Here is a 15,389-nt window from a genome sequence, read left to right as displayed (position 1 = left end):
TTCGCCAGTAACGAGATAGCAGAGTGGGGCCTGCTATCAGGATATGTTAGATTGGAGATCAGCTGGATACGTAATGAATAGGTTTAAAGGATGGTGGTGGCCTAGATTTAATGTGACACGCCAGCCGCCCTGTTTGATCCTTCCCAATTATACTGGAGTCCCAAAGGTTGCATATGCTTTAGGAAACATATAACATATGGGACCTACCCAGTAGGCACGAGTCAGTGCGACCAGCCCTTGAATTGGCAACGTGCTTGTTAGGTGAATTGGACATTCTGAATTGTCCCTCTGTGTACCCGAGAGGCGCCGGAATGTGGCGACGAGGGGCTTTTCACAGTAACTTCATTACAATGTTAATGTAACGTTAATGTAAGCCGACTTGTGACCCTAATAAAGAATATTATAATTATTATGGGATGAAGGTGGAGGATCGGGGGTCAAGGGTTATGGAGAGAAGGCAGGAGAATGGGGATGAGCAAAAATCAGCCATGATTGAATTGCAGAGCAGACTCGATGGGCCGTGTGGCCTAATTCTGCTCCTATGTCTAATGGTCTGAACAGTAGGAAGTCTAACAACACCAGGTTAAAGTCCAACAGGTTTGTTTCAAACACTAGCTTTCGGAGCACTGCTCCTTCCTCGGGTGAATGAAGAGATACCTCTTCATTCCTCAGCCCCTCAAGCCTCTTCCATCTTAACTCCACCAAACAAAAATAAATCTCTGAATTAATGTGACAGACACCATGTCAATGGGGTGTCTGTAGCTGGAAGAGATGTTGATAGTGGCAGCCATGGTAACTGGTTGCTGTGGGACCCTGGCATCCGGGTCCTTTAAATATCTGTGACGTCGGCCGCTCGCGTCCTTCCTCCTCCCCAAACATGGCGGCGGGTGGGCGGCGGATGCTTGGTGCCCTGCGGTCTGAGGTAAACCGGGGCCTCCTGAATCCGCTGGTCAAAGCGGACACTCAGCTGCACTCTTCCAGAAGGCTCGTGGTGACGAGATCGGGAGCCATTTTACCCAGGCCCGTCAAGGTGAGGTGGGGGGGGGGGGGGGGGGGAGTGAAGGGAGCGCCGCATCCGGGTAACAGGCGGGGGCGGGGATGACCGTTTGATTGACAGCGCGCTTGGACCAACCCGGGGGGGAGGGGGCGGTGATTGATGTGCGGTTCGGCCACTGGCACATTAGCTTGCCGGCCGCGTCATCCGTCGGGAGAGCTGATTGGTTCCGCGCCGGTGACCGGCGTCTCCGCCCGCCAATGGCTGTCAAAGGGGGGCGGGGCGGAGCGGGGCTCGTCTGTGGGCGGGTGCCTCGGGCAGTCAACTGGATGAGCCCTCCAGTGCCTTCTCCCCCCTTCTCCCTCCTCTTCCCCATCACCCCCCTCCCCGCCCCTTCACACAGATGGTGGAAAATCCGGATTAAAAACAGAAAATGCTGGAAATATTCAGCTGATCAGGAAGCTTCTGTGAGAGAGATACGACGTTAATCTTTCAGATGGGTCATCTTTAGACAGAACGTGGGAGGGGGGGTGGAATCAAGTTTCCCCACTGGTTTTAAGGGGGGAGAGAGTGAGGGGAAGGGGTGAAGAACAAAAGGGAAAGTCTGTGGAAGACGAGAGACTGAGGAATGGTGGAGTTTTTGCAGCACGAACAGAGGCCATTTGACCCATCACATCCGTGCCGGCCATCATAGAATCCCTGGAGTGCAGAAAGTGGTCATTCGGCCCATCGAGTCTGCACCGACCCTCTGAAAGAGTACCCCCCCCGCCCCATCCTAATAATCCCTTAACCTAACGTCCATATCCCTGGACGCTAAGGGGCAATTTAGTGTTGCCAATCCACCCTACCTGCACATCTTTAGAGTGTGGGATGAAACCGGAGTACCTGGAGGAAACCCACGTACACACCGGGAGAACGTGCAGACTTCAAACAGACCTCCACCCAAGGCTGGAATTGAACCTGGGACTTGCCACTGTGCCACCCCATCAACACCTATCTATTCTAATCCAATTTTCCAGCATGTGGCCCATAGCCTTGGCGTTTCTAGTGCTCATATAAATACTTAAATGTTGTAAGGGTTCCTGCCTCCACCACTCTTTCAGGCAGCGAGTTCCAGATTCCCACCACCCTCTGGGTAAAAACATTTTTGTTCAAATCCTCTCTAAATCTCCTGCTCCTTCCTGTAAATCTATGCCCCTGGTTATTGACCCCTCACTAAGGGGAAAAGTTCCTTCCTCGCCACCCTGTCTTTATCCCTCGTAATTTTGTTCAGCTCAGTCGGGTCCCCCCTCCGCCTCCTCTGCTCTAAGGAAAACAACTTTGAGAAAGAGTCATCCAGACTCAAAATGTTAGCTCCCTTCTCTCTCTCTCTCTCTCCCTCCCCGCGGACGCTGTCAGACCTGCTGCGATTACCCAGCGTTTTCTGTTTTTGTTTCAGATTCCAACATCTGCAGTAAATGATCTAAAAACAACCCCAGCCTAGCCAGCCTCTCTTCATAGCTGAAACGCTCCAGCCCAGGCAATATCCTAGTGCATTTCCTCTGCACCATCTCTAGTGCAATCGCTTCCTTCCAATAGTGTGGCGACCAGAACAGCACACAGTATTCCAGCTGTGGCTGAACCAGCGTTTTGTGCAGCCTCCATTATAACCTCCCTTGTTGGTGCAAGACAAAAGGAGATGGTAATGGAAGAAGCAAAGGAGCAATGGGATTAGAGGGGTTATGTTAATGTGAAAAGGGGAACTTTCACCGTAAGTTGCTGTCGGGAAAAATGGGCCCTAACTTCTGACCTGTAATGATTGATCTCAGTGTTGGTCAACAATGTCACCACGGATGAATGAAGATAATGGAAACTGAAGAAGAAAGCATTTACAGTAAATAAAGGAGGCTGGCAAAAGAAAGTAGAAAGAAGTCAGGAAAGGTGTTTCAAAAAAAGTTTAGAAGGAAAAGAGGAACTAAGAATTTAAATTATCAAATTATGCAAAAAGTTATTTGGGCACACAGAGAATGTTTACAGTGCAGGAGACCATTCAATCCGTTGTGACCACGCTAGCTCTCTGCAAGATATCAATTTCATAGAATCCCTACGCAGAAGGAGGCCATTCAGCCCATTGAGTCAGCACCAAGCCTCCGAAAGTGCACTCTTACACAGGTCCACACCCTGTGGGGGGGGGGGGGGGGGGGGAGAGGGGGGGGGGAGATCCGGATGGGGAGAGAGGGAGGGTGGCTTCTCCGCCCGATGAAGACCGCAATTACAGATTGCAGCCTCCTCCATATCCCGCTGCTCGGGGCTTCTTCCTGCGCCGTCCCGGGTTCCGGGAAAAGAGGCTTTTCAGTATGAGATTCAGAAACTGTGGCGAGGCTGTACCCTGACCCCCTGAATGCCCAGGGGCTCAGAAACTGGGCAAACAGCTTCAGGATGTAAATAAGGTCCAACCGGACAAATTCCTGAAGCTGCCAATCTGGAGGTTGGAATCGGTAATTGCGTCCCTCACTGGGTGTATCTGAAGCCTCCCTATCCTGTTCCCCTCCTCCGTCCCACCGATTCTGGGAGGGTGAGCTTTTTAATCACTGTCTTTAATAACTGATGAGCATCTCTGCTCCTGGCCACTGCCTCCCCCATCGTTCGCAATGATCTCACCAACCGTTCATAGAATCCCTGCAGTGCAGGAGGAGGCCATTCAGCCCATCGAGACTGCACCGACCCTCCGAAAGAGCATCCCACCTCGGCCCACTCCAAATGCAGCCAAAATAATATTTTCACAAAGTACTTAAAAAAACAACTTTTGTATTTTCTATGATGTATGAACTTCAGTCATTAGAAACTGAATGTCTTTGTGAGTTTTATGGCTTAATCAGGAGCCAAGTTCACAAAACTAAAACCGATAAGTCCTCAGGAGATATTTTATAATAAATCCGGGCATGTTATTACAAAATAAAAGTTATTTATACTTAACAAACCAAGGCAGCGACTTGGTAATTCGTTAGAAATTCACCCTCCTTCTTGAGCATCGGACGCAGTTAGACGTACTTTATTCCTCTTGGTTCTGCTCCGAAGACCCTTTTGTTCTGCTACACCACAGGCTGGAGCTTCTTGGTTTGCAAAGTCCACCCTTTCCCACCTCCGGTCCTATGAACTCTGGCTTTTTAACCCTTTCTGACCATCAGGCACCTGCGTTTGGCCCGATGGTTGGACTAGAGCCTGTGATGTCAGTTGCTGGCCTATTTTAATTGGGGCGTGAGGAGTTTGGACAGCCACGTACAGCTGTGAAAGCCTCTATTCATTCCGGTTATCATTCCTTTGTGCTGACACAGGCGATAGGAAATTTATATTACATTGAGTTACAGAAACTGATTCTTTGAACACTGACATTGTTAAAGTTACATTCAGCTACATAATCAAGACATGCACAATTGAATACATCTAGAACTCCTATAACTCAATCTAGGCTTTAGGATTCATTGTAACTGATTTCTTTAAATATATCAATATAAAATCAAACCGATTCCAGTAGCTTTTTAAATAATTCTTTCATGAGAAGTATGCACTGCTGGGAAGGCTGGCATTTAATGCCCATCCCGAATTGCCATTGAACCAAGTGATTTGCCAGGCAATTTCAGTGTGCAGTTAAGAATCTGGGTCTGGAGTCACATGTAGATCAGACCAGGTAAAGATGGCAGATTTCTTTCCCTAAAGGACTTTAGTGAACCTGATGGATTTAATTAATATCATTGAATCCCCACAGTGCAGAAGGAGGCCATTCGGCCCATCAAGTCTGACCCTCCGAAAGACCATAGTTGCTCTTCAGAAGGTGATGGTGAGCTGCCTTCTTGAGCCGCTGCAGTCCCTGAGGTGTAGGTACACCCACTGTGCTGTTAGGGAGGGAGTTCCAGGACTTTGACCCAGCAAAGTCAATGATATATTTCCAATATATTTCCAAGTCGGGATGGTGAGTGACTTGCAGGGGAACCTCCAGGTGGTGGGGTTCCCAGGTATCTGCTGCTCTTGTCCTTCTAGTTTGTAGAGGCTGTGGGTTTGGAAGGTGCTGCCTGAGGAACCTTGGTGAGTTGCTGCAGTGCAGCTTGTAGATGGTACACACGGCTGCCGCAATGCTCGAGTGAGGTTTGGGCATTGCTGGAAAGATGTTTGTTGTCCATTCCTAATTTCCCTTGAGACGGTGATGGTGAGTTAAACTGGGGTCACATTGGAAAATAGTTTGCAAAGCTCTGCCATAATCCTTTTCTGTCTCTTTAAACTTGCATAATCCAGCAAGCTCGTGTTGGGCTGTTAGTGTGGATTTCATCCTGTAATACATGCACTAATTACATTGAATACTGAAATGCTGAACTCACTTTGTGGATGAACACACTTGTGTCAAATTGACACTAATAGAAGGTAAACACGGGGGACACTAATGTTTCTTACCCATGTGAAGTCTAATAATTCCATCCATTTGGAAGGGACTTAGATGCTTTTGCATTCACTACAGCACAGTGGTTAGCACCGTTGCTTCACAGCTCCAGGGTCCCAGGTTCAATTCCCGGCTTGGGTCACTGTCTGTGCGGAGTCTGCACGTTCTCCCCGTGTCTGTGTGGGTTTCCTCCGGATGCTCCGGTTTCCTCCCACAGTCCAAAGATGTGCAGGTTCGGTGAATTGGCCATGCTAAATTGCCCCTCAGTGTTTAAAAAGGTTAGGTGGGGTTACGGGCTTAGGGTGGAGGTTTGGGGTGCTCTTTCCAAGGGTCGGTGCAGAATTGATGGGCCGAATGTCTCCTACTGCACTGTAAATCCTATGTCTATATGTCTATGTCCTCGATCATAAAGGTGCTACAAATATGTGATTCCTCATCACACACACACAGAACCCCGCTGCACAAGAGTGTTGGTCGATACACTTCCCCAGGGATTAGTGATCACACACTCCCTAGTATAACTCGAAGGGAAATGTCCAGGAAGGCGGCTGAGTGAAGTACTTTTTTGCACAGATTCACTTTATTTAAAAAATGTTTGTTAACGATTGCCCGCTTAGTGGTTCTAACTGGACGCTTGCAATCTTGTGAGAACTCAGTTAAAGTGAATGCCTGGACCAGCTTTCTTGCAGAAAGAATGGAAACAGAGACTCGACGAGCAAAGATATGAGCAGCAAATCAATAGTGCAAAGGGGAAAGCAACTGAGAAAGGAGCCAGGCAGGATTAGAGAGTGAAGGACAAAGAGAGACAGTCATGGAGGAGGCTTTATTTTACAAACAGTAGAACCATGGAGGTCTACACTGTTGTAATTACAAAGCACAATGTGATAAAGACCTATAATCTGTTTTTGTGATGTTGGCTGAGGGACGTCAAGAGGCTTAAGACCCTAAGAGAGAACTCCCCTGATCCTCTGTTGGATGTAAGATCCCATGACTCTATTCCAGGCTGGCCAGATGGCAGAACAGTAGAAAATGGAAATTAGCCCTGAAAAGTGTGAGGTGACACATTTTGGGAGGACGAACAAGGCAAAGGAATACACATGGAACGGTAGGACCCTAGGAAGTACAGAAAACCAGAGGGACCTTGGGATGTATGTACATAGATCCCTGAAGGCAGCAGGTCAGGTAGATAAGGTGGTTAAGAAGGCCCATGGGATACTTGCCTTTATTGTCTGAGGCACAGAATATAAGAGCAGGGAGGTTATGATGGAGCTGTATAAAATGCTCATTAGGCTACACCTAGAGTACTAGAGCTAGAGTGCCGTTCTGGTCTCCACACTATAGGAAGGATGTGTTTGCACTGGAGAGGGTGCAGAGGAGATTCACCAGGATGTTGCCTGGGCTGGAGCATTTTATCTCTGAAGAGAGGCTGGTTAGTCTGGGGTTGTTTTCCTTGGAGTGGGGATGGGGGGGGAATCTCATCGAGGTGTACAAAATTATGAGGCACGTAGATAGGAAGACATCTTTCCCCTTAATAGACGTGTCAATAACCTGGGGCATAGACTAAGGTCAGTGGCAGGAGATTTAGAAGAGATTTGAGGAAAATCTCTTTCATCAGAGGGTGGTGGGAATCTGGAACTCGCTGCCTGGAAGCGTGATGGAGGTGGGAACCTTCAGAACATTTAAGAAACATTTAGATGAGCACGTGAAATGCCACAGCGTACAAAGTTACAGACTAAGTGCTGGAAAATGGGATTGGAATAGATAGGAGTTTGATGGCTGCCGCCGACACAATGGGCCGATGGGTCTCTTTCTGTGCTGTAAAACTCTGACTCTACTTCACAGAGGGGCCACACAGGCCCTCTGTGTGATGTCTCATCTGAGAGATGACACCTCTAACAGTGCACTGCACCCACACTGCTGCACTGGAGCGTCAACCTCGATTCTGGCCTCTGGTGTTGAACTCAAACCCACAAACATGTCGCTCAGAGGAGAGAGTGCTACCCACTGAGCCTCAGCTGCCACCTCCACTGTGTCTGCGTGAAGGTCATGTGAGGCCAGGCTCGGCTATCGAATAGGCCCTGAACATTACCTTGGCGTCTGTGATGCACTATCGGGGTGGAGCTGCACAGAGTTGATGCCTGCATGGTTTGGGTGGGTGCGGGTCACCCACACGAGGATACATTCTAAGTTTTGATTTTTCTCCTCCGCAGACTTCCTTTGGCCTCATGAAAATCTTTGTTGTGGTCATCCCGTTTCTGTACATGGGCACTCAGATCAGCAAGAGCTTCGCCTCGCTACTGGAGGAGCACGACATCTTTGTCCCAATCGATGATGATGATGATGATTAACTGATGGGTACAGAAATCTTTTCTATAATTTTACTCGCTGTGGCACCATGAACAAACATGGTTCTATTCTAGAACCATGCTTCCCAAGCCTGTTCCCTTTTTTTATACAAATTTAGAGCACCCAATTATTTTTTTGCCAATTAAGGAGCAATTTAGCATGGCCAATCCATCTACCCTGTACATATTATAGAATTTACAGTGCAGAAGGAGGCCATTCGGCCCATCGAGGCTGCACCGGCTCTTGGAAAATTAAGCCCACACCGCCACCCTATCCCTATCCCCACAACCCAGTAACCCCACCTAACCTAACGGCAATTTAGCGCGGCCAATCCGCCTAACCCTGCACATCTATGGGTTGTGGGGGCGAAACCCACGCAAACACGGGGAGAATGTGCAAACTGTACATGCACAGTGACCCAGAGCCGGGATCGAACCTGGGACCTCGGCGCCGTGAGGCAGCAGCGCTACCCACTGTGCCACCATGCTGCCCTCTGTTCCCTTTCTGAGACTTGAAAATTGCTGTGGTGCTCATGTGAAATTGGTGAGGGGGTTAGGGTGGTATTGGGTGCTGTGAGGGAGGGGTGAGTACGATACATGTTTAATCTTCAGGGATTTATTAAAAAGCTACCGCTGCATTGGGGTTGTTGGAGCATGAATACAGCCTCAATGGCTGTCATGGAGGTGCGGTCAAGAGATAACAGCTGTGAGGCCCTTTTAAAGCCACATTACACAGCATCCTGTTAGTGGCGAATACCACCTACTGGGTGGCAGCAGTGTGAATCGGCTCGCTTCACCTGTTCCTCAAACGTTTGAGATACCTTGCCCTTCCTGGGTATTCTGAGATAGACTGCGCACTTTTTTCAAGGCCGAAAGTGATGGCCCTTGCTCGATACACAGTGTGAAATCTTCTGATGAGGGTAGCTATTATCCCGCAGGATGTCTTTGATGCGTTCCTATTTCACCCGCAAGCTTGCCAGGTGAGCGAATGCCTTTGACCCTATTTAGAAGGTTACCGATAAGGCCAATCTTATAGCATGTGGGACTGTAAGAATCTCAACACGTATATTGACCAGTGAAGGTAGGAGTGCGATAGATGGTGTAATGAACCCCTCCCATCACATCAAGGAAAGGAAGTTCATTTGACTGCTCCATTTCATACGGTGAATTTGAGAGCAGGATGGATCCCAGTAAGATGTGTAAGAAAATTATTACATGCCACTGCGGATTTAAAAACAGCAAACGTATCATGCACATGTTGGAAATGTGCAAGGGACAGGAGGTTAGGGTCATTCCATCGAAGACCCGCTTCTCATGGAACCCAACAAAGATGTTTGGGTGAGCTGGACCTAAAGGGGATCCTGGGGCAACACCATGAGAAACGTGTCTTTGACGGAATGAAGCAACATTAAAAAAAAAAGATATTTCCTGGAGGGCTAGAGTTTAAAAGTGGGAAAGTGATTATTACATCTTTTCTAGGACTTTGGTTAGGCCGCAGTTAGGAGAACTGTGCACAGTCCCAGTTTCCATATTAGTGAAATGAATATTGAGACAGTGGAGAAAGGATAAAGAAAATCACAAAAGGTGATACCAGTGGTTATAACTATCAGAAAGAATTGAACAGACTTTTTTTGTCATAGAGTTAGAGGTAACCCTAGAAGTTAATAATATGACAGGGTGGAAGTGAAGAAATTGTTTCAACGTGGAGAATCCAAATCTAGAGGGATACCTTTTACTAAAACCAATAGAAAATTCAAGAGAAGGTTCTTTTTTTTTTTTAAATAATATTTTATTGAAAATTTTTGGTCAACCAACACAGTACATTGTGCATCCTTTGCACAACATTGTAACAATACAGATAATAATGACCTTTTTAAAATTTAAACAAAAACAACAACAAATAAATAAATATTAAATAACAAAAAATAAAAACTAGCCCTAATTGGCAACTGCCTTGTCTCAGGCCACCCCATCCCCCCCCCCCCCCCCCCCCCCAAAGTCCTGGGCCGCTGCTGCTGCCTTCTTTGTTCTCCCCTATCTATCTTTCCGCAAGATATTCGACGAACGGTTGCCACCGCCTAGTAAACCCTTGAGCCGACCCCCTTAGGACGAACTTAATCCGCTCTAACTTTATGAACCCCGCCATATCATTTATCCAGGTCTCCACCCCCGGGGGCTTGGCTTCTTTCCACATTAGCAATATTCTGCGCCGGGCTACTAGGGACGCAAAGGCCAAAACATCGGCCTCTTTCGCCTCCTGCACTCCCGGCTCTTGTGCAACCCCAAATATAGCCAACCCCCAGCTTGGTTCGACCCGGACTCCTACTACTTTCGAAAGCACCTTTGTCACCCCCATCCAAAACCCCTGTAGTGCCGGGCATGACCAAAACATATGGGTATGATTCGCTGGGCTTCTCGAGCACCTCGCACACCTATCCTCCACCCCAAAAAATTTACTGAGCCGTGTTCCAGTCATATGTGCCCTGTGTAATACCTTAAACTGAATCAGGCTTAGCCTGGCGCACGAGGACGACGAGTTTACCCTGTTTAGGGCATCTGCCCACATCCCCTCCTCAATCTCCTCCCCTAGCTCTTCTTCCCATTTCCCTTTTAGTTCGTCCATCATAGTCTCCCCTTCGTCTCTCATTTCCCTATATATATCCGACACCTTACCATCCCCCACCCATTTCTTTGAGATGACTCTGTCCTGCACCTCTTGTGTCGGGAGCTGCGGGAATTCCCTCACCTGCTGCCTCGCAAAAGCCCTCAATTGCATGTACCTGAATGCATTCCCTTGGGGCAACCCATATTTCTCGGTCAGCGCTCCCAGACTCGCAAACTTCCCATCCACAAATAGATCTTTCAATTGCGTTATACCTGCTCTTTGCCACATTCCATATCCCCCATCCATTCCCCCCGGGGCAAACCTATGGTTGTTTCTTATCGGGGACCCCCCCAGTGCTCCGGTCTTTCCCCTATGTCGTCTCCACTGTCCCCAAATCTTCAGTGTAGCTACCACCACCGGACTCGTGGTATAGTTCCTTGGTGAGAACGGCAATGGGGCTGTCACCATAGCCTGAAGAGAAGGTTCTTCAACAAAATAGTGGTAAGAATGTGGAACAAAGAGTAATTGCTGTTTGTCATTTTTATAAATGACCTGGAGGATGGCGTAGAAGGATGGGTGAGTAAATTTGCAGATGACACTAAAGTCGGTGGAGTTGTGACAGTGCGGAAGGATATTACAAGTTACAGAGGGACATAGATAAGCTGCAGCGCTGGGCTGAGAGGTGGCAAATGGAGTTTAATGCAGAAAAGTGTGAAGTGATTCATTTTGGAAGGAATAACAGGAAGACAGAGCACTGGGCTAATGGTAAGATTCTTGGTAGTGTGGATGAGCAGAGAAATCTCGGTGTCCATTAACATAGATTCCTGAAAGTTGCCACCCAGGTTGAGAGGGTTGTTAAGAAGGCGTACGGTGTGTTAGCTTTTATTGGTAGAGGGATTGAGTTTCGGAGCCATGAGCTCATGTTGCAGCTGTACAAAACTCTGGTACGGCCGCATTTGGTATTGCGTGCAATTCTGGTCGCCGCATTATAGGAAGGATGTGGAAGCATTGAAAAGGGTGCAGAGGAGATTTACCAGAATGTTTCCTGGTATGGAGGGAAGATCTTATGAGGAAAGGCTGAGGGACTTGAGGCTGTTTTCGTTAGAGAGAAGAAGGTTAAGAGGTGACTTAATTGAGGCATACAAGATGATCAGGGGATTAGATAGGGTGGACAGTGAGAGCCTTTTTCCTCAGATGGTGATGTCTAGCACGAGGGGACATAACTTTAAATTGAGGGGAGATAGATATAGGACAGATGTCAGAGGTAGGTTCTTTACTCAAGAGAGTAGTAAGGGCATGGAATGCCCTGCCTGCAACAGTAGTGGACTCACCAACACTAAGGGCATTCAAACGGTCATTGGATCGACATATGGACGATAAGGGAATAGTGTAGATGGGCTTTAGTGGTTTCACAGGTCGGCGCAACATCGAGGGCCGAAGGGCCTGTACTGCACTGTAATGTTCTATGTTCTAAGAGTAATTGAGGTGAATAGCATAGATCCATAAGGAGAGTGAAATAGAAGGTGGCAGCATGGTAGCACAGTGGTTAGCACTGTTGCTTCACAGCGCTAGGGTCCCGGGTTTTCACAGTAACGTCATTGCAGTGTTAATGTAAGCCTACTTGTGACAATAATAAAGATTATTATTATTGTACCTCATAATGGGTATAAATGGCAAATTTCCTTCCCTAAGGGATATGAATGAATTGGGTGGATTTATTCAACCGCCTTTACTGATAACAGCAATTTTAAAGCCAAATACAAATTCTCAAATTTCCAAGATTGTATTTGAATCTTTTGCTGGATTATTCATACAGATTCTCTGCTGTGCAAGTGCAGTAACATAACCACAATACCCCCGATTAGCAATCAAGTGTTCTGCGGCTCTGCCTATTGAGGATTAATGTCTGCCGCTGATATTGTAGTCCCATCACTCTGAATATATTGGGAAGATTTTCTTGTGTTCATTTACGGGATGTGGGCATCGCTGGCTAGCATTTATTGCCCATCCCGTGTTGCTCTTCAGAAGGTGGTGGTGAGCTGCCTTCTTGAACCGCTGCAGTCCCTGAGGTGTCGGTATCCCACAATGCTGTTGGGGAGCGAGTTCCAGGCTTTTGACCCAGCGACAGGTGGTGAGTAATTTGGAGGGAAATCTCCAGGCGGTAGGGTTCCCAGGTGGCTGTTGTTCTTGTCCTTCTAGATGGTCGTGGGTTTGGAAGGATGTTAAAAGCTTTAGAAAGAAAAAGGGAAATACTCTCACCACTTTTGTCTTTCAGATTTATGCTGTGTGTGTGAGCTGCTGTCATTGGATTGAAAGGAGCGAATTGTATATATTCCAGTATCTGAAGCCACCCCACCTCCAGATCTCTCTGGTTACAAAGAAACACGAACACTAAGAGAAAATGTGACCATATTTTGCACATGTTGCACACTGTGTTGGAGGGAAAATTTGCACTTATTTTTGACACCAGTGTCCATTCTGATGGTTTCTATGGTCTGCATCCTATTGAGAACGTATTTTCAACTTTGTTCCCTTTAACACGATGAAAGTTTTTTTTTTATTTTTCTCGCCACGTTCTGTGAAAACCTTTCCTTGCTCTGTTTTCCCAGAGACGTCGGGTGGGATTTTCTGGCCCTTTCAGCCCCACCGAAGGCGGTGGGGACGAGCCGTGCAAAACACTAGATTTTGGCCTGGAATGTGACCTGTCAAAGTCCTGGCACACCGACCCTTCCTGTACCATTGCCTTGGGGTTGGGGTTCTCGTGGGATATTGTTGGTGCCTGTGCTTCTTTTTTCCTCAGCCGATTATAATCCCCGGCATTTGTAGCAGGCGTGTTGGTGCAGACGTGACTTTCACGTCTAGGGGCTGTTTAGCACACTGGGCTAAATTGCTGGCTTTGAAAGCAGACCAAGGCAGGCCAGCAGCACGGTTCGATTCCCGTAACAGCCTCCCCAAACAGGTGCCAGAATGTGGCGACTAGGGGCTTTTCACAGTAACTTCATTTGAAGCCTACTTGTGACAATAAGCAAATTTCATTTCATTTCTTACAATGTGTGATGGCCGGGATTCTGGCCACGGTGTCCGACCCAGCCTGGAAAGTACATTTTGTGGTGCAAAGCCAGATTTTTTGCTTCACTTAAAGGGTGCTTTAATCTGACATGGCAGAACCTTATTATTGGAGTGCAGCCAAATAGATAAAAGCATTTCCTCGTCGCAAACATTTTCAATCATTCAAGTTCTGATCTATAGTATTTGAATTTCAGAAGCTCCAACTGGACCGAAACATTCAGTACCCCAATTAATCCGAGCTCTTTGAGATTCTGTATAATATCAACATTAATGCAAATAGGTAATGGTTTTGACTATCTTTGGACATTTGCAGTGGTGGGGTGTGTATAAGCTGCAGAATGGACACCGTCTGACTCCCAGTCATTATTCACATTTGTATCTTATTGGGTGCCTGCTCTCTGCCTCTTATAGGCTCCATGTTTTAATTAAGTGCACAATGTTGCAGGGTTAAATGCTTTTGTTAAATGGGCCTCTTGTAAAGATATGCTTAGCATGTTGTCTGAATGGACCTGTGTTGTGAGGGGCTAGAACCATCTGTGGCGGTGTCTGTCACCCATAGCAATAAATCCAGTCAAAACCAACTCTATTCCTTGTGTCTTTCTGCCACATTACTGAAAAGGCTATGGAATTTGCTCTTTTGTGCAACTTGAACAATGCAGAATTGCAGATTTTTCACACTAGCACAATGGTTAGCACTGTGGCTTCACAGCGCCAGGGTCCCAGGTTCGATTCCCAGCTTGGGTCGCTGTCTGCGCGGAGTCTGCACGTTCTCCTCGTGTCTGCTTGGGTTTCCTTCGGGCCTTCTGGTTTCCTCCCACAAGTCCCGAAAGACGTGCTATTAGGTAATTTGGACATTCTGAATTCTCCCTCAGGTACACGAACAGGTGCCAGAATGTGGCGACTAGGGGATTTTCACAGTAACTTCATTGCAATGTAAGCCTACTTGTGACAATAAAGATTATTATTATAGATTTATACATCAGAGGTATTACAGTTACAGTACACAAACCTTGTCTAAACCCACCTTTTAAGTGTCTTCTCAGTACTGAATCATTTGCACTGTGTGAATATCAATACTAAAGGTTACGTGTCAGCTGCCTTTAGGGACTATTCAGCAACTTGTATCTTAAGTATCAGAGCACAGTGGTGACCAGCGTTGAAAAAGGACTGTCAGCACAATCTGGTCATCTGACATGGCTGTAGGTTTACGTTCTGTTCTGTTATCTTAAGGTAATGCAATTTGCAACAGGTGACTGATTCTTCACACATTCCACAAGTGGATCTTCATCGTGTACACATACAATTGTGACTCTGCGGCAGGTACATGCACAATTCTGGAGTTCGCCAGTTACACATTCAATTGGGTCTTTACCAGATACAAACAATTGTGCAAATCAGCACCAGGTACACATGCAATTACAGCCAACCAGAGTGAAGCCTCGCTAATGTGGGTTAAATCATAAAATGCAGGCCGTGCATTTTTTAAAACATTTTAAATCCTGCTGCTGCGAATAAACTATTATGGTTCGAAAGTATCATAACCCAAAAGCGTTTATATTCAACATTTAAAAGATACCTTTTCACCACCAATGAGGGGCAGCATGGTGGGACAGTGGTTAGCACAGCTGCCACACAGCATCAAGGACTCTGGTTCAATTTGGGCCTTGGGTGACGGAGTGGAATTTGTACATTTTCCTTCCGGGAGCTGCGGTTTCCTCCCACAGTCCAAAGATGTGCAGGTTATGTGGGGATCGGGCAATAAATGGGCCTAGGTAGGCCTCCTCCTGCACTGTAGAGATTCTATTAAGTGTTTTTTGAAAAGTGCAGTCACTGTGGTAAATTTAACACTCGCAAGCTCCCGCAAACAGCAATGAGAAAATGACAAGATAATGTTTTAGGTATTGGTTGAGAGATAAAGCATTGATGAGAATGCCCCTGCTCTTCAAATTGTGCCATGGGATCTTT

General features: G+C 47.0%; 2 protein-coding genes across 2 annotated transcripts in view; one reads left to right on the top strand and one right to left on the bottom strand.

Annotated features, from left to right (window-relative positions):
- The window catches only part of naga (N-acetylgalactosaminidase, alpha), a 125,313-nt gene extending 121,310 nt beyond the window's left edge, over positions 1-4,003 (bottom strand). Inside the window, exon 1 of the mRNA XM_072492062.1 lies at positions 3,955-4,003. The gene's annotated coding sequence lies outside the window, so the exon portion shown is untranslated. The remainder of the gene's footprint in view (positions 1-3,954) is intronic.
- Positions 848-14,010, top strand: smdt1a (single-pass membrane protein with aspartate-rich tail 1a). Its single transcript, XM_072492064.1, has 3 exons — positions 848-1,030; positions 7,616-7,760; positions 12,631-14,010. Exons 1-2 carry the CDS (start codon positions 878-880, stop codon positions 7,751-7,753), a joined length of 291 nt encoding a protein of 96 aa, XP_072348165.1. The 5' UTR covers positions 848-877; the 3' UTR covers positions 7,754-7,760; positions 12,631-14,010.
- The last annotated feature ends 1,379 nt before the right edge of the window (positions 14,011-15,389 follow it).

This window comes from Scyliorhinus torazame, chromosome 29, assembly GCF_047496885.1.
Source record: "Scyliorhinus torazame isolate Kashiwa2021f chromosome 29, sScyTor2.1, whole genome shotgun sequence".
Lineage (NCBI taxonomy): Eukaryota > Metazoa > Chordata > Chondrichthyes > Carcharhiniformes > Scyliorhinidae > Scyliorhinus > Scyliorhinus torazame.
Note: the sequence above shows the minus strand (reverse complement) of the source record. Positions and strands in the feature narration are given on the sequence as shown.

Excerpts from the sequence above, each read along its gene's own strand:
- smdt1a (XM_072492064.1), top strand. The coding sequence starts at position 878 with ATGGCGGCGGGTGGGCGGCGGATGCTTGGTGCCCTGCGGTCTGAGGTA. Across the intron at positions 1,031-7,615 it reads TTTTACCCAGGCCCGTCAAG|ACTTCCTTTGGCCTCATGAA; the intron begins GTGAGGTGGGGG and ends TCTCCTCCGCAG.